This window comes from Stegostoma tigrinum, chromosome 2 (assembly GCF_030684315.1).
Source record: "Stegostoma tigrinum isolate sSteTig4 chromosome 2, sSteTig4.hap1, whole genome shotgun sequence".
In the NCBI taxonomy this organism is placed as follows: domain Eukaryota; kingdom Metazoa; phylum Chordata; class Chondrichthyes; order Orectolobiformes; family Stegostomatidae; genus Stegostoma; species Stegostoma tigrinum.
Window position 1 is genome coordinate 90,719,198 of NC_081355.1, and position 24,790 is coordinate 90,743,987.

A 24,790-nucleotide genomic window follows, 5' to 3' on the forward strand; every position below is an offset into this window, starting at 1 on the left:
GTTTGAGAGGAAGGTAGGAGAAAGATACTAAAAATTTGGAAGAAAATTTAAATTGTATAAATTCTAAGTATTGAGAACAGGCACTTAGTGAGATGATTGTTCTGAATGGTGAAGCAGGTTGAAGGACTGATTCTGCTAATTATTTGTAATTTATTTTGTTGACAGTAATTAATGTCTCCAAAATATTTAGAAGTCAAAACTCAGCAGCCAAATTCAGCTGCACATCAATTGATGCTCACAAGGTCCTGGTAACAGGTAAAACTAAACAGGCATAATTTTCACCTCATCTTTGTAATGTTGCATAGGGTAGCATGCTGAAAATCAACCCCCATTATACCCAGAGTCAAAAAATGTTCAAGTTTTTAACAAGTCTAGAATTTTCAATTTACATGTCTTCTAGACGCTGGTTAACAAAGTATGAACCAAATTTTTGTACTTACAAGAATCACTACTTATTACAAATAAATGACTAGCTATCAGTAAACAATTCAAAAAGGATGTGGGATTGGGGAGTCGTATACAGACACTGTTAGTGAACTGGTTGGCAGACAGGAAACAATAGAAATAAATGGGTGTTTTCCCCAACAGCAGCCAATGATTCACACAGTATCACAGGGATCAGTGTTTGGACTCAAGCCATACACAAAATATATTCATGATTAGATGCGGGAACGAATTATAATATCTCCAGGTTTGCAGATGGCAAAACTGGATGGTGAACAGTGAGGGGGATGCAGAGATGCTTCAGAGTAATTTGGACAATGAGTAATTAGGCAAAAACATAGCAAAAGAAGTATAACATGGATAAACGGGAGGTTATCACTTCATTAGCAAAAACAAGGCAGATTATCTGAATGGTGATAGTCTGGTGTCCTTATACAGCAGTCACTGAAAGTAAGTGTATAATATAGCAAGTAGTAAGGGCAGCAAATAGTACGTTTGCTATCATTGTGGGAGACCGAGTACAGGAGCAGGCACGTCTTACTGCAATTAGACAGGGCCTCCGTGAAACTGCAGCTAGATTATTGCACAGAGTTTTGGTCTCCTTATTGGAATTTGGTTGTTCTGGTTACAGGAGTGCAATGTAGGTTTACCAGACCGATTAGCTAACGGGATCAAAGGCTATGGGGAGAAAGCAGGACAGGGATTGGAGTTGAATGATCAGTCATGATCGTACTGATTGGCACAGCAGGCTCAAAGGGCCCCCTTATAAACTTTCCTTTACACATAGGAAAAGGTACTATTAATCAAGGGAAACAGTCAGAAAAATGAAAGTTCAAGCTATGCTTCAGGGTTTAAGTTTTAATCTAGGCTGACATTCTATTTATTCTACTGGGCTGTTTTGAGATTTGAGGGGAACACAAAATTTAGAAGCAGGATTAGCCACATGGCCCTCTGCCATTCAATAAGATCATGATTCGTATTTCAACTGTACCTTTCCATCTGCTTCCCAAAGTTCCAGACTGTCACAAAGCAAAAATCTGTGAATTATTTGAGGCAATGTTATAATGACACAGCCTTCATTTCTTTTCGAATAGAGTTCTGCAGACTAACAGTTCAGAGAAAAAGATTCTCATCTCTATCTTGAAAAGGAAACCAATTACTCCTAAACTCTGTACCTTATTTCTTGCCTTACCCACAACAATAAACCTCTTTTCAGCTTCAATTTGCCTCTTAATTTTGATCTCAATTTTCAATAAATTCACATCTAATTCTTCTGAATTTTAATGGTGAAAAGACCAGTCTGTCCAATCATTGCTCATGAGATAATAGTCTCATTGCAGGAAATGACAAAATAGAAACAAAACAGAAATTGGGAGAAATTCAGCAGGCCTGTCAGCGTCAATCGAGACAGGAACGGAGTCAACATTTCAGGTCCAGCAACCATTCTTCGGAACTGATAGCTTGGAAAAGGTGGTCTAAATGCTGAAGACATAGGGTAGTAAGCGACGGAGAAAGCAAAGCACACTCCTTCCACCATCTTTAGCATGTGTATCACCTCTTCCAAGTTACTATTAATTCTGAAGGACTGTCACTGGCCCTGCACCGTTAACACTGCTTTCTGTCCACAAATATTGCCAGACTTGTTGCGTTTCTCCAGCAATTTTTGTTCTTGTTACAGATTTCCAGTAAAGGCAGTTCATGGTTTTTAATATTAATGCTATCCTATGCACTGTGCGCTAACGTGATACCATGTCACAAAACGAAAGTTTTTTTTCCACATAATACAACAAACTTTTATCAATCAGCACCTATGGGGCCAGGAGTATGCCAGTTGACCCAGAGGTCCCCATGATCAACGTAAAACACACGCTAAGTAACAGAAACACATCACTACTATATTTTATGTATAACATAAATTACTTAAATAATAATAATACAACTTCGCTTTAAAACAAAGCTTAGAGAACTTTCTCACTTGCACCTTAACTGACTACTCTGACATTGTGGAGATTGCAATAATACAGTAAACTTTGTTGTATTCATGTGCCATAATTTTTCCCCAGTTTATTCAGTGCCAGTCAAAACAGTTTGCTGTACAAAAGTAAGCTTTGAAGAACACGTTGGTTGTTACCATGCAAAATAGACAAAAACCAAAAAAAATTGCAGAACGTAATCTAACATTATCTAACATCAATTCATGGATGGATCAAGTACTACAGACAATTAGTTCCTCAATCTAAAAATACTTGTGCAAATGCAAAATCATTCATCTATAAATATCAACTGACAGATCCAAATTACACGTGACAAACAGTACCTACCACAGTATTCAAACTTCAATGTCTCAGCACTTTCTAAAAAAGGTGAATAAAATAGTAGTGTTGTCACTTAGTCAAGAAAATATTATTTGTGAATTCACTACTCATGAATTGCTTGGCCTGTTGCACTCAAGATAACTGCAGTATCAAACTGGGACTTAGTTCTGTACCTAAAGATTGATAACTATTCCATTCCTCCAGCTTCAGTTCTGGAGATGCCACCTGCTAATAGGAAAAGCACCTTGTCTTCCTTTATCCTCAATGATGATCTCAATTCACTGTGTTTGGTATGGGTCTGACTGTGCTCATCTCATTTTCCACACTTTTGTTCTCATCACTCCCCCTCCCTCTCAGGACCATGTTAAGTTGACCCCTGTCTTTGCCTTTCACCCCACCAACCTCCACATTGACTGGAAACGACAGGATGATCTGTTATGATGTCAATACTACATTCTGCCTTCCAGCATTCTGAAAGAAGGATTCCCCTACCACTTTCTGGCTCAATCTTCTAACAGCTCCAGGCTCTTCTCATACAAGCACAGATGATTAACTCTTAAACCCACCTACATATGTAACAAAGGGGGCATGTTGCCCCTTTAAGCAAGCAGGTCAGGTGACTTAAGTAGCAAGGGCTGTGCAGTTGTCGTAAAGATAAACATAGCTGTGGCTGAACTTAAATTCCAGTATAGTCAATGAGAAAGAAAGAACTTTTCTTGTGTTTTCTAGAAGAGAATATTAGATTGAAGTAGCATTTGTCCAACATTTCTATTTCAATGAAAAAAAAGACTACCAACAATTGATTGCTACAATGAAAAATGACTACAAACAGCTCACCTTTTAACAGAATCCAATAACTGGCTAGAGGAAATGATTTATGAGAAGAAGGACTGAAATGTAAACAAGGTACTTCTTTCAATTTCCTGAATAAACAAGACAGTACTTATTTTACTGAACAAAAGAGTATGGTTTCCAAAGTTAATGGGAACTGCAGCCAGCCTCACATTTTATTATCTTGGTTTCCAAAGTCTTCACTTTCCACGTCCAAGAAGTTGAAACAGAAAACCAAACTGTGAAAAACCAACAAAAATTTAGGCAGATAAATGAAAACAAAAATCACTAATAGATGGACCATTTCTAAGCAATGATATTTCATTGCTCCCAGCACTTCAATTTTCTAACTGAACCTTAAGTGAGGGAAATCAGAAATAAAACTCAAGATTTCAGAAGTGCCTCAACTACGTTTACAGATAATATATTGTTCTGATGGTTAAAGAAAAGTCCTGTTTAAAGTACGAGGTAATCTCTGTCAAACCAGCTGCTTGAAATACAGCTTATTCTCACACTCTCACGTCCGAGATCACCATTTTCTGAGCTGGATAACGTGTTGGTGATGCTTTCATCTCCAACATATGAAACTTATCCATGAAGATGTAAATCAAACCAAGATATACAGATCTGTATTGCAATGCTTTTCCACAATGTTAATTTTGGCTCAGTTTGTCATGGTTTACCTCACACTAATTTCACAAAGCTGGATTAACCTGCAATCAGATGATTGCCATAGCTGCTTTACGTCATCATCCTTCAAACCATTGAGGTATGTGGAAGCCAAATGACAGATCTAAAATGGATAGATCACATTTTACCACTAATATGAAATTGAAGAAATAGAACAAACACTTGTGTCAATTTGTGGAAGGGTTATGGACAGGAGTTTTAAGCCCTATACAATGTTCAAAATAACAATGTCGGCAAACAACCAATTAAAAACTGTTACGTTTCAATTTATTTCATTTAATTTACTGCCATATTAAGTCATCTCTATTCCAAATAAACAATAAAGGGTGGCAAATGAGAATTCATTATATGCAGGATTGACGGCATAGAATTCAGCCAGTAAACATATTAGCAAAAGCTTTACAAAATCAGAATAAAAATCCAAGTATATAAATGGAACAACGGTTGTACAAACTGGAATGCAAAAATGTAACAATTCAACAACTACTCTGCAAAAGGACAGTCAAGGAAAGCAGTTACTCCTCTAAAATAGTTAACATAGAAAATTATTCAGAAAAACAAAGCTCTGCACAAAAGTAAATTTCTGCTTTTTGTTTCTCTGGTTTCAGGTCTGTTGGTATCATCTTTATGTTTCGTATTTTCCCTCATGTTTGGTTTGGAACAGAGCTGCAGTTGAGTGTTTAACTTTGAACAGCACTTGTTTCAAAATAAAAGGAGAGAACAAAAGACAAAAACAAAAAAGATGTTTGCTGTTGGGAAATGGCCTAGAAAGTTAAAGTAAATTAATGAAAAATTGTGTGAAGCTGGATGAACGCAGCAGGACAAGCAGCATCTCAGGAGCACAAAAGCTGATGTTTCGGGCCTAGACCCTTCATCAAATTAATCACTGCTTTGAGAACACTATCAACAAAACAACACCAGAGAAGTTATGTCGAGGGACTGGCAACTGGTTGGATGTTGAATTGATCAACAAAAAGGAGGAGGATTCTGCCTAGCCATCCACACAGAATACTGAAAAGGAAAGAAACCACTGGATGAAATAGTTTTCGACTGGGCTGTTGGGTAGGTGGCAGTATTGCTTTGGAAGCTGTTGGACTGGTCATTTGGGTTTTGCTCTCTAGTTATTGTCCAGTTATCAACTTGTTGAAAGTTGTAAGAACCCCAGTCCACAATAAATAAGGAAAAGTTTCTGGAGACCTGCAGCTGTTTGCAGTAATTGGTAATTTTGAAATTCAAGCAAGACACCATTCTGTGACTGTAATACAAATTATTGGATTTCATGAAATCCAATTCATTGTTGAAATGATTATTGAACTGGCACCTTAGATTCAACTTTAAAAAATTTATCCCTTAATCATGTCCGAGAGAGAGTGGGGTTCAGTGATTAAAAAAATTGGGTTTATATCGTTGATATTAATTAGATTGCCTTGCAATTCATCTGTGTTTTGCTAAAGTTACATTATCTTTTGTTCAAGTCATGAACCTGGCATCCAAGACCAGTTATTTGTCAAGTCTAGTTAGGAACAATCAATTAATTTTGAGTATCATTAAATGTTTTAATTTCATTGTGTTATGAATCCGAATTGGTTTGGCTTGCTATCAGTGTGCCGTGACAGTGCATATGGATTAGGAGAGGTTTAGGACATTTGGTCATTTAAGCCAGCTATCATTTCATCAAATGACTTGATCTGATAGTGGCTTCAACATCACTTTCCCGTTTAGCCCTTTGACTGCCTTGTTGGTCAAGAGCCCATCAAACTCATCATTAAAACTGTTCAATCATGATGCCTTGATCACTGATTGTTAAAGAATTCCACACTTCTTTTCATGTCCTCATTAACAAGGAGACCTCACTTTTAAACTGAGATAACAAAGTGTCGAGCTGGAGTAAAACAGCAGGCCAAGCAGCAGAGGAGCAGGAAAGACAACATTTGGGTCTGGACCCTTCTTTGGAAATAGGGGAGGGGAAGGGGATTCTGAAATAAATAGGGAGCGGGGGGAGGCGGATGGAAGATGGGTAAAGGAGCAGATAGGTGGAGAGGAGACAGACAGGTCACAGAGGCATGGGTGGAGCCTGTAAGGGTGATGTAGGTGGGGAGTTAATGTGGGGATTTGTCCATCCAGGGAAGACAGATAGGTCAAGGAGGCAGGGATGAGGCTGGTAGGTAGGAGGTGGGGGTGGGAGCATGTATGGGTGGGAGGAAGGATGGATGCGTTAGGGAGGCTGGGCTGGTTTTGGGATGCGGTTGGAGGCAGGGAGATTTTGAAGCCCACATTGATACCATTGGGCCGCAGGGTTTCCAAGCAAAATCTGAGGTGCTATTCCTGCAACCTTCGGGTGGCATCATTGTAGCGCTGGAGGTGGCCCAGGATGGATATGTCGTCCAAGGAGTGGGGGGGGGGGGGGGGGGAGTTGAAGTGGTTTGCGACTGAGAGGTGCAGTTGTTTATCAGGAACTGAGCGTAGGTGTTCAACAAAGCAGTCCCCAAGCCTCGGCTTGGTTTCCCCGATGTAGAGGAGGCCACATCAGAAACAGAGGATACAGTACACCACGTTAGAAGATGTGCAGGTGAATATCTGTTTCATGTGGAAGGTTTTCTCGAGTCCTGGAATGGGGATGAGGGGGGAGTTGTAGGGGCAGGTGTAGCACTTCCTCCAGTTGTAGGGAAAAGTGCCAGGGGTGGTGGGGCTGGTGGGGAGTATGGGGCAGACAAGGGAGTCACAGAGAGAGTGGTCCCTTCGGAAAGCAGATAAGGGTGTGGAGGGAAAAATGTCTTTGGATAGTGGGGTCAGATTGCGGGTGACGGAAGTATCGGAGGATGAAGCATTGGATCCGGAGGTTGGTGGGGTGGTACGTGAGGATGAGGGGAATTCTGTTTTGGTTATTATTGCAGGGAAGGCGTATGAGGGATGAGTTGCGAGAGATGCAGTAGAAGGGAGTTTTCGACCACTGTGGAAGGGAAGTTGCGGTCCTTGAACAAAAAAAATGAGGACATCTGGGATGTCCCCCACCTCCTACCTACCAGCCTTAACCCCACCTCTTGACCTGTCTGTCTTCCCTGGACTGACCAACCTCCACCCTAACTCCCCACCTACACTCACTTTTACTGGTTCCATCCCCACCTCCTTGACTTGTCCATCTCCTCTTCACCTATCTGCTCCTTTATCCATCTTCCATCTGCTCCCCCCTCCCTATTTATTTCAGAGATCCCCTTCCCCTACCCCATTTCCGAAGGGTCCAGACCTGAAACGTCAGATTTCCTGCGCCTCTGATGCTGTCTGGCCTGCTGTGTTCATCCAGCTCTACACATTTGTGCCTAAACTGTTTCCTGTTAGCTGATCAATCTTCTATCCATGCTAATGTCATCCTTTACAGCATAAGCTATTTTAGGGAGTAGCGTCTGATGTGGCATCTCATCAAATGCCTTCTGGAAATCCAAGCCCACTATATCCCCAGATTCCCTTTTCATCTACGTTGCTTGCTATTAAATTATTCAAACACAATTTCCCTTCCACAAAACTATACTGATGTACCCAATTACATAGGAGATTTTCAAAGTGTCTCTTCAAAAACAGGCTCCAACATTTTCCCAATCAATTATCCAGTAGTTTTGTATTTTCAGTTGGCCCTTTTTTTTTTGGAGAGAGGAGTTAGATGCTCTCTTTCCTAGTCTAGTTGGATCATTCCAGAATCTGGAGTGTTTTGGAAAATTATAACAAAAAAAACACAAACATTCACAATTGCAGCCGTCATTTTCTTTTTATGACTCTAGGATGACATCCATCAGCACCTGGAGAGTTGTCAGCTTTCAGTTCAAATAATTTTCTTAGTATCTTTTCCTTGGTGATCATGATTTAATATTGCTTCCTCCCTTTCATGTCTTGATTTGCAGTTATTCCTGGGATTTTATTTGTACCTTCTACAGTGGAGACAGATGAAAACTGTTCAACTCATTAGTTATTTCCATATTTTTCTTTTTTTTCATTACTTTCACCTAGACTCACTAGGAGAATCAACACTAATTATTCTTTTACTATGTAAACACTCAGAAATTTCTACTCCATATATTTCTGATTAGCTTTCAATCATGTTCTAAATTGTTGCTCACCACTGTTCTTTAAATCATTTTCTTTTAAATATTCAATGCAATTCTCTAATATGGTACTAAACTTGACAGAATTGTATGTTTTTCTTACAATTCAATATTATCTTGAACTTCTTTACTTAACCATGTGTGTATTAAGAGTCTTGCATTCTCATTGGAAAGAATCTTTGCTGAGAGTTATGGAATAGCTCTTTACATGTCTGTCAATGCATTTCACCGGATCTATTCAAAAACCCAATTTCCTAGTTTACTTTAGCCAACTTGATCACTAATTTGGTAGCTCCATATTTCGTAAATGTTTGCAGACTTGAGTTTGAAATATTGTGAACATCTACCTGACATGTTTTTAAAAAGAGACTAATAAACGGACGATAGAACTATTGAAAAAACAAAATCACTCTTTGAAAGTCACAAATCTCGTGATAGCTGCTGTTTCATTGCTGACATCTTGTCTGGGTCTAATTGTCAAGTTGCAGCTTCTGGTTTTGGATATTGTTGAGATTTTCTGTTGATGGCCAACCTGTGGAAAGAACCTGCATCTCAGCTCAGCTCTCGTTTCTGAAAAATTTCTTGTTGTGCATTCACCGATATTTCGACCCTGGTCCAGTTTGTACCCTGATTGTCTTCCTGAAGAGTATTCAGAAGCCTAATTTCCGGAGCAAACCATGTTGGCAAAAGACCCTAGAGATTTCTGATTGTTTGGTGACATTTGTCTTTAGGCATCAGAACGTCAGACTAATTACTCTTACAACATTCCACAAATTATTCTATTTTTCACTTGGAGAAATTGGCCAACCTCTTTTCACCCCACTAGTGAACTTGTGCAAAAAGAAATTCTTTTTTCCCCCCGGTATGATGAGAAACAGCACGCAAGAAAATGAGTACGTGATGCACAGGCAGGTTAGGGGAAATAGCTATAAGAAATACAAAGTCTATTTGATAGTTTGCATATTTATTAGATACATTGTTCGTAATGTCAACAATTTAGTGCTTATTACAAAGAAAAAAAGGCCCATCCATCCATGTTTCTTTAAGTTTAAGCAGACAAACTTTTAAGTAACCATAGTCCTACTGGATACAAGGCGGTTTTCTCACTAGAACACATGGCTCGTGATAGGAGATAATTGGAACTGCAGGTGCTGGAGAATCCAAGATAACAAAGTGTGGGGCTGGATGAATACAGCAGGCCAAGCAGCATCCTGTGATCATCCAGTCCCACACTTTGTTAACATGGCTAGTGGTAGTTTAACCTGGAAAGTCACCATGCCTCAGAGAGGGAAGATTGAGAAAGAGAATCTTTTATGGTAATATTAGCCAGTGGAATTTAAACCCATGCTGTTGGCATTGTTCTGTATTGCAAATCAGTCATCCAGGCAAGAAAATACATTCCACTGACCACATGCAAAACCAGATGATCCATGAAATAAAGGGACTACATACAGGCTTTGCTCCCCTCATCATGGTTGTAAAATAAAAGCTCACAGCAGGATACAAAAATATGTCTAATTTAAAACAGGATAATAATACTGGAAGTGACAAGAGCTTTAAAGCTGAAATTAGAATTTCACTAGGAAAGAGAAAGGATAAATGACAGAGAACAAGGGATTAAGCGAGTCAGGACAAGAGACAGACAGGAGTGACAGCGAGCCATACAGAAAATTCAACCCAAGAGCCAGTGAGAAGTAGCTCAATCTTGTACAGCCTTCCAAAAGGTTTATGAAAGAGATGCAGAGGCTTTACAAAAAAAAACCTTTTGACTGAATCATGAAACAGAGAAAAAGGACAGAGGTAAACTGGGCAATGCTCACACAAAACAGGTTGACAGGCAGAGCTTGTATGTTTTATTATTTGCTTTCTGAGGGGCTTTAAAGGATTGAGGCATCAAAGAAAAGCTATTTTAGATGCACACAAGTTAGTCCCTGAGGCATAAGGCAGAAATTTTGGAGTTTCATAATGCAGCCAGGGCAGGCTTATGTAGAATTAGAGACAGTAAAGCAAAGTAGTTATGATCTTTGGATGTAGGCATTAAAAGACAGAGACAATGTACAAGATCCTCAGGGAAATAATTTTCCTTTAAGGATTTACAACTTCGCTCCTTCCATTGTTATGAACTGAAAGAAAATCAGAAGGAAGTAACTGCAAGCCATGCAGCTGAGATAGGTGATAGTTGAGAACTGGTCTATAAACTAACTCCTTTTCCATCACCACCACTAAACTCTGAAGGATAAAAGAAAAGAGAGTAAAAGGCAGGCATGCAGCCATGGATAGGAAGGGACAGCTAGGCATGTGCCAAGATCTCCTCAAACTAAGAAAGAACACGCCAATGATAGAAGTGATGTCCAAAGGCCCAAGATTACCATTGTCACATGACCCTGACCACAGCCAAGGGACTAAGTACAAATACCACTGACCACTGAAAAGTAAATTAAATAGTTCAGAGTTACTATGAGTTAACATCAAAAGGAAATCTCACAACAGCACACGTGGGAATCTGGGAGATCCAAGCCTGTGTAAACTGACATGTTTAACTGTTCAGGTCTTTATAAAGTTGTTGCTTGTGGTAGAGAAAGAAACAAACCAGCGAATAGCTGTCACCTGTGTCGAGTTGAAACAAGTGTAGCGTATATACACGTTCTTACTGTTTCTTTCCCCCAGAACAATGCCTTGACTAGAGCTAGCCCTAGTTGGTTTAAAATTTGCAATAAAGCTTGGCACTTTAACTGTCACTTATCAACTAACTGGTGCATTCTCCAAGGTAATGAATCTTCCAGAGTCCAACCTAGCAGCTTTCTCCAATATAGCATCAATAATTATTCATGTACCTTGCAAGCACCAAGACAATTTACAAGATAAAAGGTTGCAAAGTGTATCATTTCTCAGCAGTACTAAAATATTAGTTAACAGGATACTGGCAAGTTCTTTTAACATCTGAGCTAAACAGAGATCAGCCTTCGTCACACCAATCATTTGCAATATCAAAACAACCATCAGACTTAAAAATGCTCTAGCCACTTTCCAGAGACTGATAAATCAAGTGTTCCTAATCTTGTAGTTTACCTTAATAACGTACTGGTGTACAGTAATACTTGATTAGGCCACTTAAAACAACTAAAAACTCTACATAGTGATTTTCTATCAGTTGATTAGGTAATAAACTCTACCAAAAGAGACTTGTAAAAGCACAGATAATTCGAACAAGGATGCACAGAACAGCAGGGACAACTGTTGCCAAAAATACAAAGCTTTAGCAGAATTCTCTGCCACAAAAACTAAATAGAAATTATAGGATTTTTACTGAAGGTGTTTTGTCTAGAATCTGAGTGCATGCATTCTGCAGCTGCAATAGTTCTGCTATTCTACCGTATTTGTGCTTTAATTAATTTTCATTTATTAAATTTTAACTTACTTTTCTAATCCTATCTCGGCCTACGTTCTGCTCATTTGAAGAAAATTTCTATTTCACCTTACTGAAATTCCCTAGTTAAGATACATTGGAAATACTCATCTTCCTGCTTCCCCATGATGTCACATTAAGTTCTATCTGAATTTCTAAACTAGGTCATGGTTACAGGCTAGACCCACTCAGGCTGATTCACAGAGGGAAGTTGTACTTCGTGCCCCTTTGTTCATGCTGATTTGTAGCAGACTGTTTCACTATTGGTCCCATAAAAGTGGACCATATACCGCACACCGCTCCAGTGGTCTTCCAAATTAGTGAAGCAATCCTCTGGGTTAAATCCATTAGTTCTCAAAGTATTACTTTCATTCTTGGCATGCAAGCTTTTAAAGATTCAGTGAAAACGTTCCAATCTGATATTAATAATAAAATGTACATTAAATTTGACTTTCCATAATTACTCAAAATCAGATGCTTTTGAAAAGCATACCAACTGTCCTCATTGTTCTTTTTTTTTCCCATTTCTCAAATCAGGAGGTTGTGGGGGTGGATATAACTTGTCCCTACCGCTTAAAGCCACTTTTATAAAAGCTGGTCTAGTTCAGTTTCCGGTCAACTGGTCACCTAAAATATTAAGAAAAGGAAGGATTTTTATACAAGAGGCATTGTTAAATGTCAAAGGGGAGATGGTTAAATTCTCAGTGATTGCCTGGCATGATTGGCAAAAAACTATTGATCCTCAAAATTTAAAGGCATTCCTTATTTTTCAGCTTTTTTCTAGAAATGCAACTATTCTTTTGTTTTTATTCTAGTAAACTGTTGGAGACAATATGTTTGATCTATCTCATTCATGTAATTCCATGATCTGAGCAATATAAGACATTTAAATGCGCCTCAAACAATTAATAGAAAATGTTGCATTTGTGTAACTTGGCTCAATAAGAAAAGGAACTTAGTAGTGCAGAAAACTGGGATATTTAGAGTCACAATTCTATTTAAAATGTATAGCTTGGATATTTGGCAGAAAATTTAAATATCTAACATAGGACTTAGAACTGTACAGCACATGACAGGCACTTTGGCCCACGATGGTTGTGCTGACCTATTATCCTACTAAGATCAATCTACCCTGCATACCCTACAGTTTTACTATCCTCCCTGTGCCTATCCAAGAATCACTTAAAAGTCTCCAAAATATCTGACTCCACTCGCACTGTCAACAGCGCGTTCCACACGCCCACCACACTGTGTGAAGAGCCTACCTCTGACATCTCCATCCATATACTTTCCTCCAATCACCTTAAAATTATGCACCCTTGTAATAGTCATAACCTTTATGACATTTGTAGCAGGCAAAGAACAGAATTATAACTGCAGCTGCTTTTGAAACTTAAGTAATGTAAATTGGACTAAAAGTATACTTCAAGCTAAAGCTGGATAAAGGTGGTTCATTTTTGTCAGAGTATTTAATTAAATTGAATATTTTTGCTTGCAGATTATGCCAAATAAGGAAACCTTTCATAGTCATACAGCACAGAAACAGACCCTTTGGTCCAATTTGCCTGTGAGGAATTATGTGCCTCCACCCCAAGGTGTCTCTGTTCAACAACATGCCCAGAGCCCTACCATTAACGATGCAAGTTCTGCCCTGGTTTGTCTTAGCAAAATGCAATGCCTCACATTTATCTAAAAGAAACTCAACCTGCCAAGCCTACTGGCCCAATTGATCAAGATCCCATTGTACTCTTGAATAACATTCTCCACTGTCTACAATACCATCAATTTTGGTGTCATCCGCATTGTCAACCATATTGCGGTGGGCTTGAAGTCACATGTGAGCTAGATTAGGTGATAATGGCAGATTTTCTTCCCTGAAGGATATTAGTGAACCAGATGAGCTTTTCCAACAATCTGTAGTTTGTCATGGTCATTAGAGATTCTTAATTCTGGACTTTTACCAAATTCAAATTTCACCAGCTGCAGAAGTGGGACTTGGACTTGTGTCCACAGAACATTAGCTGAATTTCTGGATTAATAATACAGCAATATCACCATTATGTATGCCCCACAACAGCCATTGACATTATTAAACAACACAGTTTCTGTCAATTCAAACTACAAAGCCAATTGTGAAAATTCAGAAATTGACTTTAGTATCAAGCAGTGCAGTAGCTGTTAATAGCAGCTTGCAAATTTCTCAAAATGCAACATGTTGATTTAAGAATTGTCAAAGAGTGATCTAGGATAACACAACTGTCCTACATACATTGACGAGTTGAAGTGTGGCAGTCAGTCAACTTGCCAAAAAATTAGCATCTTTTTGTCATGCAGTCTAACCAATGGTTCCTTCAAAATTTGGTATTCTTGCTTCTGTCTGCAGAAAAAACTTCAATAAAACGTCTCCTTTTTCAGCAATACTCAAGTATTGCACTATCAAGTGTCTTTTTAAAAATAAATATATTTGCAATGCCCTCTAATGTGTAGGTATAAAAAGAACAATTTGATAATCAAATTAATTTGATTTGAATTATAGCACAATAAAAGCAGCACCTTCCAAACCAGAGATAGTAGAAACTGCCGATGCTGGAGAATCAGATAACAAGGTGTAGTGCTGGATGAACACAGCAGGCCAAGTATCATCAGAGGAACAGGAAAGCTGACATTTCGGGTCTGGACCCTTCTTCAGAAATGGGGGAGTGGTAGGGCATTCTGAAATAAATAGGGAGAGAGGGGGAGGCGGATAGAAAATGGATAAAGGAGAAGATAGGTGGAGAGGAGACAGACAGGTCAATGAGGAATGGTTGGAGCCAGTAAAGATTTATGTAGGTGGGTAGTTAGGGAGGGGATAGGTCAATCCAAGGAGCATGGACAGGTCAAGGAGGTGGGATGAGGCTAGTAGGTAGGAGATGGGGGTGGGACTTGAGGTGGGAGGAATGGATAGGTGGGAGGACATGTTAGGGAGGTGGGTACGAGCTGGGCTGGTTTTGGGATGCAGACAGGGGCAGGGAGATTTTGAAGCTTGTGAAGTCCACATTGATACCATTGGGCTGCAGGATTCCCAAACGAAATAGGTGGTGCTGTTCCTGCAACCTTCGGGTGGCATCGTTGTGGCACTGCAGGAGACCCAGGATGGACATGTTGTCCAAGGAGCGGAAGGGGTGTTGAAATGGTTCACAACTGGGAGGTGCAGTTGTTAGTTGCAAACCTTCCAAACCAGTGACCTCTACCACATGGAATGTTAAGATAGGTTTGGGAACACCAACACCTGCATGTTCCTCCTCACAGCATCCTGAACTAGAAACTACCACGTTATCATATTCTTATAAAATCACGGACTCCTGGCCTCCAAGGAAGCCTAGTGCAGGCTCCCTGCTTTAAACTTTAGGATCATAACGGTGAACTTTTCCTTTTATTTCTCTAATGTGTACCTGTTATTTTGTACCTAGGATGGTACCGGAAATAGAGACTTTGTACACTTTTCACTGTACTTAAGTACATGTGACAATAAACCTAATTCTAAAAGTTCCAACATATTAAAAAAATACTGTAGCCAGGTCAAAATCCTGTAATCCTAACAACACCATGGGTACACCTAACACTATCCATCTCCCCATGGCCACCAGAGTTTAAAGTAGGCAGGTAACCACCCACCAATGATGGGCAATAAATGGCTGGCTAAGCAGCAAAGCCCACATCCTATGAGTCACATTTTTAAAACTGCTAAAATATTATGAAGAATTTTACATTCCCTATGTTATACTTTAAAGGATCTTATATCATACAAAATATGTGGAAAAACAAAATATTAAAAACACATCATCATACTTACCCATCTAATCTAACATCAGGCAGAGTTCTGTTCAGAGCTATCATATCACTTGCCATCAAATTGAACTGGTTGATTTTGAACATCTCTTTCATTTTTTCTTGATTTTCCTTCAAAATTATTACAGGCTTCCCCATCTCTCCAGGTCCTTCTTGTGGCTTCTGTATCACATCTGAAAAACAAAGATTTTGTTGTTAAAGCTGTTTCATTTGAAAAACTATTGTTTAAAAAATTCTGGCTATTGTCTGAAATACTAAAATATATGCCAAGCATAATTTTCATTATTCTTTCCCATCTTCTTGCCTTAGCATATTAATAGGCCGGACAGTTCTCAGGAGTTTGCTACAATAAAGTATCATATGGGCACTTTCCAACCTATTATACAGATGGTTTCATCCAACAAATGAACATCAATTCTTTTGATATGAGCCACCAAGACAGCATTCCAGTTGAAACAAGAGTGTTTTAAACACTTATAAATTACAGGGTGACAGACTGGACTATGTTGTGTTTAGTATCTAAAGCATTTAATGTTTAGAAATACTATAAAAAAATGAAAACAAGTGAGTAGAAAAACAAAGTTAGTCACTTAAAATCATCAATAATGGCATCCTTAATTCCAATAATTTAGTATTCCAGGCAAGTTGGAGCATTGCAAAGGTAAAGCACTTATTCAGTTCATTTGTCAAATCACGTGGTAACACTTCTTTAACATTAAATGGCTTTACATAGTCGTTACAAAATACCCACTCTGCTTTTTAAATCATTATATGCTTACCAAGATAGTTATGAAGCAAACCAATCTCTGTTTATGAAGCACCATAAACACAATAAAATGTCCAAAGATTGCCCACAGGATCATAAAACAAAGCAGGGTACTAAGCCATTGAAAAGGAGACTAGGACACATGATCAAAAGCTTGGTCATGAGTTTTAAGAACCCAGAAGTTCAGAGGCAGAGTTAGATAGGGAAGGAATTCCAGAACGTGCGGCTTAGGGCAGTTAAAGGCATAGCCACCAAAAATGCAGCAAAGGTAACAGCTACTCTTGTCCAAAACGAGTGCCAGGCTTCTTAATCTGAATTTGGTTTCAGTCTGAAAGTAGAGAACGTTTTTAGCAGATTCCTGAGAAAAATTAAGACAAATTAAGATAGTAATTTGTGAATACTTGGAATCATAGAATCCCTACACAGTGTGGAAGCAGGCCCTTCAGCCCAACAGGTAAACACTGACCCTCACAGCATCCCGCCCAGACCCATCCCTCTATAACCCACCTAATGTACACATTCCTGAACACTACAGGCAATTTAGCATGGCTAACCCGTCGTGCCTGCACATGTTTGGACTGTGCGAGGAAACCAGAAAACCCAGGGGAAAACCCATGCTGATACAAGGAGAATGTGCAAATTCCACACAGTCACCAAAGGCTGGAATCAAACCCAGGTCCCTGGCACTGAGAGGCAGCAGGGCAAACCACTTAACGTTCATTCTGCCTGAAATTACCGAGGATTATCCCAAGAAGGATAAAAACAATAAAGGCGAGTCCATGAAAATAACTCATTTGATTATGCAAGCTAGGATTGAGACTAGGAAGTCTGCTGTGAGTAACTCACTTCCCAACTCCTCAAAGCTTGTCCACCATCTACAAGACACAAGTCAGGAGTGTGATAGAATACTCCCCACCTGATGGCTAAGTGCAGCTTCAATATCACCCAGGAAGCTCAAATACCATCCAGGACAAGGCAGTTCACTTGACACATCTTCACTGCCTTCATGATCACACAGCAGTAGCTTTGTACAAAACTCTGTACTCCCGACAAGATTCACCGCAGCAACAATGTGACTCTTTCAACATCATTTTCCAATCTAGTGACCTGTACCAGCAAGGAGGACGAGGACAGCTGAGCAAGAGAACACCACCTGCAAGTTCCCCTCCAAGCCACAAAATCATCCTGATTTGGAATTACCTCTACTCCGTCATTATCACTAGGCTAAGATACCAGAATTCCCTTCTTATTAATACTGTCTCATGGACTGCTGCAATTTATGAAGGTGGCTCAACAACTTTGAAATGACAGTTACAGATGGGAAATAAATGTTGGCTTAGTCAGTCATATCCACCACCTGTTAATGAGCAAAGGAAAACATTTATAATTTTACAGAAACCATGGATTTATCAGTCATCCTTTTAAGAAATGAGTTTCAAAATCAGAAACTACACATTTGACATATACAAAATAAACAAACAATCTTTGGACAACTTCTATGAACGTGGCCATCAGATTGAAAAATATTTGTCAACAGAATTGTCCTGTGGTGGAAAGACCAAAGCTGACATTTTAACTTTGAAATGTCAAAGAAAATTCTTACAAAAATGACAGCTAAACAGCACACCCAGTATATTACAATCTTTATCCCATTGTCTTGAATTGATGGCTAGCAAGATGTCAATAAAGGATTCCAAACTAAAGGAGGTTTATCAATTCACAAATAATTAATCCAAACTACAAAACAGGGTTGTGTACAATATCTTAGGGATTGTTACATCAGCTGCATGTTGGTCATTCTTGCAGAATCTAATTTCTTGCTGCTCCTATATACGTTCAGACTTCCAATCTGATTTACTAATTATTCACTTAATCCATCCACAACTCCTTCTCCAGTATAATCGATGGTATCACTAGTACTGCTTGCCTCTCTCGTCCAGAATTGAACCAATTTATCAATTTTGCTTCCAATTCCCACGCTACTTCCACTTTCATCTGATCCATCTGACTCGTCCTTCCCCTCCTTGACATATTCTGGGGATAGTCTGGCCACCAATATAAAATACAAACCAACTGATGCCCACACCTCGACTATACGTCCTCACAGCCGCTTCCCGTAAAGACTATTCCATTCTCCCAGTTCCTCAGTCTTCATCACATCTGTTCTGTTGGTGCCAATTTCAACGAGGGGGCCTCCGAAATGTCCACCTTCTTCCTCAGTCAAGGATTCCTGGGCACCACAGCTGCTTGGACCTTCAGTTGAATCTCACCCACCTCCTGCACTTCAGCCCTCACCCTCTATTTTCCGTCCCACAACAGCAACAGGGTCCCCTTTGTTTTCACCTACCATCCACATCCAGAGGATCATTAGCTGCCATTTCCATCAGCTCCAACAGGATGCCAGCTACCAGCTATATTCTCTTCTCCTGCCCTCCCGTCACATTTTGCAATGACCATTCGCTCAGAGACACCTTGCTCCATTCCTCCTTCACTTCCTACAAATCCCACCCACCCCCTCCCTCCCTCGACAGCCCCAAGGCACCTTCCTCTGCAACTGCAACACCTGTCATTTGCGTCTTCCCTCCTTAGTATCCAAGGGCCCAAACGCACTTTCCAGGAGAGGCTGTGCGTTACCTGAGCTTCATGCAATCTAGTCTACTGTATTCGCTGCTCACATCATGGTATTATCTACATTGGGGAAATGAAACATAAACTGGCTGACCACTTTGCAGAACACCTATGCTCTGTCCTCAAATTAAAAAAAAGGCTTGAACTTCCAGTTGCCTGCCACTTCAACATACCATGTTTCCTGGCCAACATCTCTGCCTCAGGCTTGCTGCAGTGCTCCAGTACAGCTCAGTGCAAGCTGGAAAAACAGCACCTCATTTTTTGCTTGGAAACTCTACAGCCTGACTTAATATTGAGTTCAACAATTTTAGGGCTCGAGGCATCTTTTTCCATGTCCTTACCCCAACTCCCACACACCAGGCGTTGTTATCACATGGTCTGTTATTACACACTGCCCATCATTAGTCTGGAGAATTAATAGCTATTAAATGAACAATTAGTAGCTGATCGTTATCCACTCCTTTGCATGTCCAACTGTTCTTCTCTCTCTTTGGATTCTATCTCCACCTAACGTTTATTCTTTATACCCATCTTCTGCTTAAGAAACAACTTTTTCCCAGCTATCATTAGTTCTGAGGGTCACTGAGCCCAAAACGTTAACTCTGCTTTCTCTCCATAGATGCCGCCAAACCTGTGAGTTTTTCCAGCAATTTGTTTTTACTGCTCTTAAATTTTATATCTTGGGGACATCTGTTTCCTTTAACTTTAACCTATTCACAGCTTACTTGATTCTGTTAACCTTGCTGCTGTTTTATTCACCTTTGGTCAAACATACCCCAACCACAGGTTGGCAAATGAGTTTTGCAAATCAACCATTAGTTTTCATGAAAACATTAAAAAAAGATGCTGCATAAGATTAAAACCATCATCATCATCCTATGGAGCCAGTATCAGTGATGGTGTCTTGCCCACTGGCTGAATGAGTTGGCAAACTGATGTCACTTCTTTTGGGGAAGGCCCCCTTGAATCAGAATGTCCAACTTGTCAGCATCAGGCCCTTCTGTGATTTAGCACTCTTTACAACTTGAGAGCTGGCAGCCAGAGACCGGCAACGCTCTTCATTATCAGCTAGCACAAATCGGGGAATCAGCTTGCCACAATCACTCCACTCACTAGAGTCTTATGATCAATAAAAAAAAATTTATGCGTTACATACAACTTGTTAGGAGCACTTCAGATATTGTACCACATTCTTGACGTGTCTTTCATCAGCGTCAGGCCTTTGTAATTTAGGATTGGAGGCATTGAAATTGAGAGCTGGCAGCTCTCCATCCATAAACTGTCAAGTTTTTTTTTAATATATTCTTTATACCTCTTGCACATTCCAGCTTCTCACAATTAAAACATTTCTACTCATTATACTTAAAATTTGCAACCATCACATTGAGCAATACAACACAGTACTCTCGCACACCGTTTCATGGATCACTCCAAGATCAATATCAAGCACTGCTTGCTGACAGTCTATAATGAGAGCTATCTATGACTGACACATTGAAAGTCCAGGACAGTGTGTTTAGGAACAGACTAAGTCATGGAGCAGCTGCCACAAAGGCTCAGTGGGGAAAGGCTGCTGTTTGAGACCCTTCCATGTAAAACCTCGTGTTGTATGCTTGACAATGAAATTAATATTATCAATAAAATCCAAATGACGTTGGACGAGGCACCTCAGTGAGCTACATGCTGTATTGAAAGAAATGGAACTGGTTTACACAAAGATAAGTTTGCATTGTTATGCAATGCATGTTCCATATTTTACAAAGAGGCTTAGTAGTACAGAACGGGAGTACTGCTGTAAAAACTGTCAAGATTTTTCATCTCGCAGTCGTCAGTATAATTTGTAAGAAATACCAATGTAAAAGGAAAAACATTGAGACTGAGTAAGAGGACAGTGCTGATTGGTAGGGACATTAACTAGTGCATTCTCCATGGCAATGAGTTTTGTTTCAGTGAAAAGATAATGGCTGCAAATGCTCCTATCATCTTGTTAAAACAAAATAAAGCAGAAGAGATATGACTATTAAAAGCTTACTCGGGAAAAATATTTGCCTCTGATTAACAGCCAAAAGTAGCCTGATGATAGAGAAAGAAATAGAGTATGCTTTAAAAGGCATTAGCTTATAATATTAAGCATATATATTAAGCATAACATAAGACTAGTACTGACTAAAATTTTTCAAAATTACTACAAATGGAAAAGGGACAAATTCTAGAAATTCTCAAAATATGAATGGAAAACTTACTGATGTATTCTACTACGCATTCAGTTGTTCCCAAAAGGCAGTACAAGAGAAATTCTTTGCTATAGCAGTGCTGGAAAATCAGAATCAATTCTGGAGGGCAGGCAGTGTCACAACCATGGTTTTCATTTATGAGATTGCAAAAATGATGCATGGACTGTATAGGTAGCCACTTGGGGCAGTGCCTTCTTCCAGGGAATTGCTACACAGTCCGAGTGTACTGGAGAAGCGCTGCACAAACTATTTCTCTTTGGTAACTCAGAATTCCTTATTCTCTAAAATATCCATTCATTGTCTTGAACTCTTCCAAGAGTATCAACTGCACTTCTGTGCTTAATCTTCGCCACTTCTAATCGAGGTAGACTTGTAAATACATTTTGGCTATTCATCCCAAGATTAACCTAACTTTCTTTATTATTACCATGCACTGCACAATGGTCTTCAGTTAACTATTCACCTTTATACCTTGGGTCAGAATATTTGGTTTACTTTTCAACCATTTAAATATATTTAAAATGATTCCAGATGGACATGAGCAGTAAACAGCAAAACATCAAGTAAACACTTAATTAGATAGTGTGGTGGCATAACAATGTTCTGCACAGAAGGGTCTGAGGTTAACATTCCCACCTTGCCTTGGATCCTCAGTGATCCTGAGTGTGTCTAAAGATGTTCTTGTGGCAGCAGCCTAGCCGCCTCCATGGCACTGCTAGGCATATAGTACCTCTAACTGGCCAGCTGTTCTACACACACTGAGGGCGTCAATTCCTGGGGGAGGTGTGTGGGGGGGGGGGGGGGGGGGGAAGGAAGGAAGAGGTGGGGGAGAATGAGGGGCCCCAGGTGGACTTATGATTGGGTGATTTGTAAGTGATTTACCTGTTCTTCCTTGGAAGAGGCAAAAGGTGTCTTACTGGTTCTCCAGCCAGCAGACAAACTCCTGACTAGCTCACCAAGGTTCCACCCAAAAGTTCAGAATTACATCCATCAGAAAATTTATATCAATTGACAAAGGTAGCTTTTCATTCATCAAAAGAATGAAAGCTAATATATAGGTAAAATCTGTTATCTCAGGAAAAGTTAGCTTTGTTTCCCTTTCTTTTGAATATCACTACATTAATTGGATCAAAATGTCACTTCTCTATTAATGGGAAATAAACAATCACAACTGTATCAATTTAACGTTTCCTTCACCATATTAACCACTAGGACATAACATTTGCACATGGAGCCAAATACATATTTAATCCAAATGCAGGAAAACTCTGAGCAACCAACGCCATTAAACTTCCAGGTACTGAAGACTAAAAAGTAGATAATGTCAAAAAAATGTGAAGCTGGAGAAGTACAGCAGGTCAGATAGCATCTGAGGATCGATGTTTTGCGTCGGACCCTAATGTTCTTCTTGATGAGGATGCTGGTGGGATGGTAGGCAAGAACAAGGGGAACCTTATTGCTGTTGCAGGAGGGAAGGCAGGGGGTAAGGCTGGAAGTGTGGGAAATGGGTCAGACCTGGTTGAGGGCCCTGTCGACAACAGTGTTGGGGAATCCTCAGTTGAGGAAGAAAGTGGACATTTCGAAGGCTCAGTGCAAGCTGGAAGAACACCGCTTTGTTTTCTGCTTGAGGATCTTGCAGGCCTTGGAGTCTCAATATTGAGTTCAATAATTTTAGGGCCTAAACTCTCCCATTGTCTAGCCCCCTACCCCACAAACCAGGCCTTGTTATCATAGTCTGCCATTACACTCTACCTATCATTAGTCACTACATCCCCATTAACAGCTATTCACCCTCCATGCAGATTTTATCAACTCCTTCCTCTATCCAACCGCTCAACTCTCTCTTTGGGCTCTATCCTTTATCCTATCATTTGTTCCCGACCCCACTACCCTCCCTATTTTCTACATATAAACCAATATTTTCCTAGCTGCCATCAGTTCTGGTGAAGTGTCAAGAGACCCGAAACATTAACTCTGATTTTCTGGCAACTTAAGTTTTTGCTCCTGATTTGCAGCATCCAGAGTTGTTCTTGGTTTTTATTTTGTGTTTTGTCCTTGTTTCTTTTAGAGAGGGAGATTGAGGGACAGGTACCTAGCAGACTATGAGGAGATAAAAAAAACTTGAGGCACCTTAGGGATTTTTCTAGAAAAAGGTTGGAATAATAGAAGCAGACTGAGTGAGTGTGATCAAGCTCTCATAGATCAAGGATGTTTAGATAGCTTTTAGCAGTTGCTGTCGTGGGCCTGAAATGGAAGCTTTTTACCCCTCTCTTGACTATAGCCAAAAGTAGTTTCTCTTCCTAGACTACTGGATTGCGTTAGAGACAAAATCTGATTTCTGAATTTACCTTTTTGCTGAAAGGTGCCTTTGTGGGATGTTACTATAAATGAAACAGATACATTAACCTGTTACAAATTAATTATTTTCTGTCAGGACTTCCAATAGAGTTGTTATTCTAAGTTCTTTTTTTGTTGTACTTTAACAATATAGTGTTTGAAGAAATTGTGTATTGTTTAACGTTCAGTAGTTTGACCAGCATAATTGCATCTGGAATACTGCACTTTATATTTGCCTATAAATTAAAGGAAAAAAAGTAAGGGTCTAGTCTACCTTTTTAAAATGTTTTGAGGGGGTTCCGGTCTGGCCCAAGACATGAACAAATTCTTGGTAAATGATGGTCTCAGATTACTTTCTGGAGTCACTGTCAGCAATACTACTGTTAGGAATCAAGACAAATGCAATTTCGACTTAACTTAGAGTTTCATCACATGCCTTTTTTTAGAAAGTATATCTCACTTTTATCTGGGATTTTCCTTACCTTCACGAGCAGGTAGGCCTCGTTCTTTCTTTTCTTCACACTTGTTACATTCACTGAAGTAAAGCAGTAGGAACATATCCAGAAGCATCCAGACCAATGAGGTGGCTAAAACCACCTTACAATATGCAAACCTTCGCATGGTATTGATTCAAATAGTGCAGAAGTGGATTGGATGCAGTAACCAGTTGGATGGCACAGTCGTAGCAACTGCTAAGAAGACAAAGACAACAATAAATGAGCAGCTTAATTATAGGTCAATGTATTTCAGCTGAAGATAAACTCAAGGACTACACAACCAATCCCTTCACTACAAATACTATAAAAGCAAAAGCAGCAGAAGCTTTACAATGAGTGCCTTTTAATTTCTTATTCAACTGGAAACAAAGTTGATTTCATATAAATTTATATTTAGCAGTAAGAACAAAAACAATCTACGTAGAATACTAATTTGCAAAAATTTCCTTATATCAAGATAGCAAAGTAAGCTACGCATTTACTAATGTAACTTGAACTTGTCTTTTTTTTGTTTGTGCATTTCTTTCACGAGTACAGAAACACTTCAGTTCTTAAACAGGATGACAACTCAAAATATTTTGTGTCCTCTTCAGATTCTCTTCAATGCACTGCTTTAACATTTTAGATTTTGCTTCATGTTTTCAGTGTTTTGCCTTTTAATTCTAATTTGATAGCTGAATATGGAAAATGGTATATTTACATAGATGAAACGGTGGAGAT

At 39.4% G+C, this 24,790-nt stretch overlaps 1 protein-coding gene across 4 annotated transcripts in view; it reads right to left on the reverse strand.

The window, feature by feature from the left end:
• galnt1 (UDP-N-acetyl-alpha-D-galactosamine:polypeptide N-acetylgalactosaminyltransferase 1) overlaps positions 1-24,790 on the reverse strand; it is a 119,036-nt gene that overhangs the window by 42,905 nt on the left and 51,341 nt on the right. For 3 of the 4 annotated variants that reach the window (XM_048558321.2, XM_048558304.2, XM_048558331.2), the window contains exons 2-3: positions 24,056-24,265; positions 15,613-15,781 (exon numbers count right to left, since the gene is read on the reverse strand). In XM_048558321.2, coding sequence (XP_048414278.1) covers positions 15,613-15,781; positions 24,056-24,194 — 308 coding nt within the window. In that variant the 5' untranslated portion in view covers positions 24,195-24,265. The remainder of the gene's footprint in view (positions 1-15,612; positions 15,782-24,055; positions 24,266-24,790) is intronic. The other variant, XM_048558312.2, reaches the window with a different exon arrangement.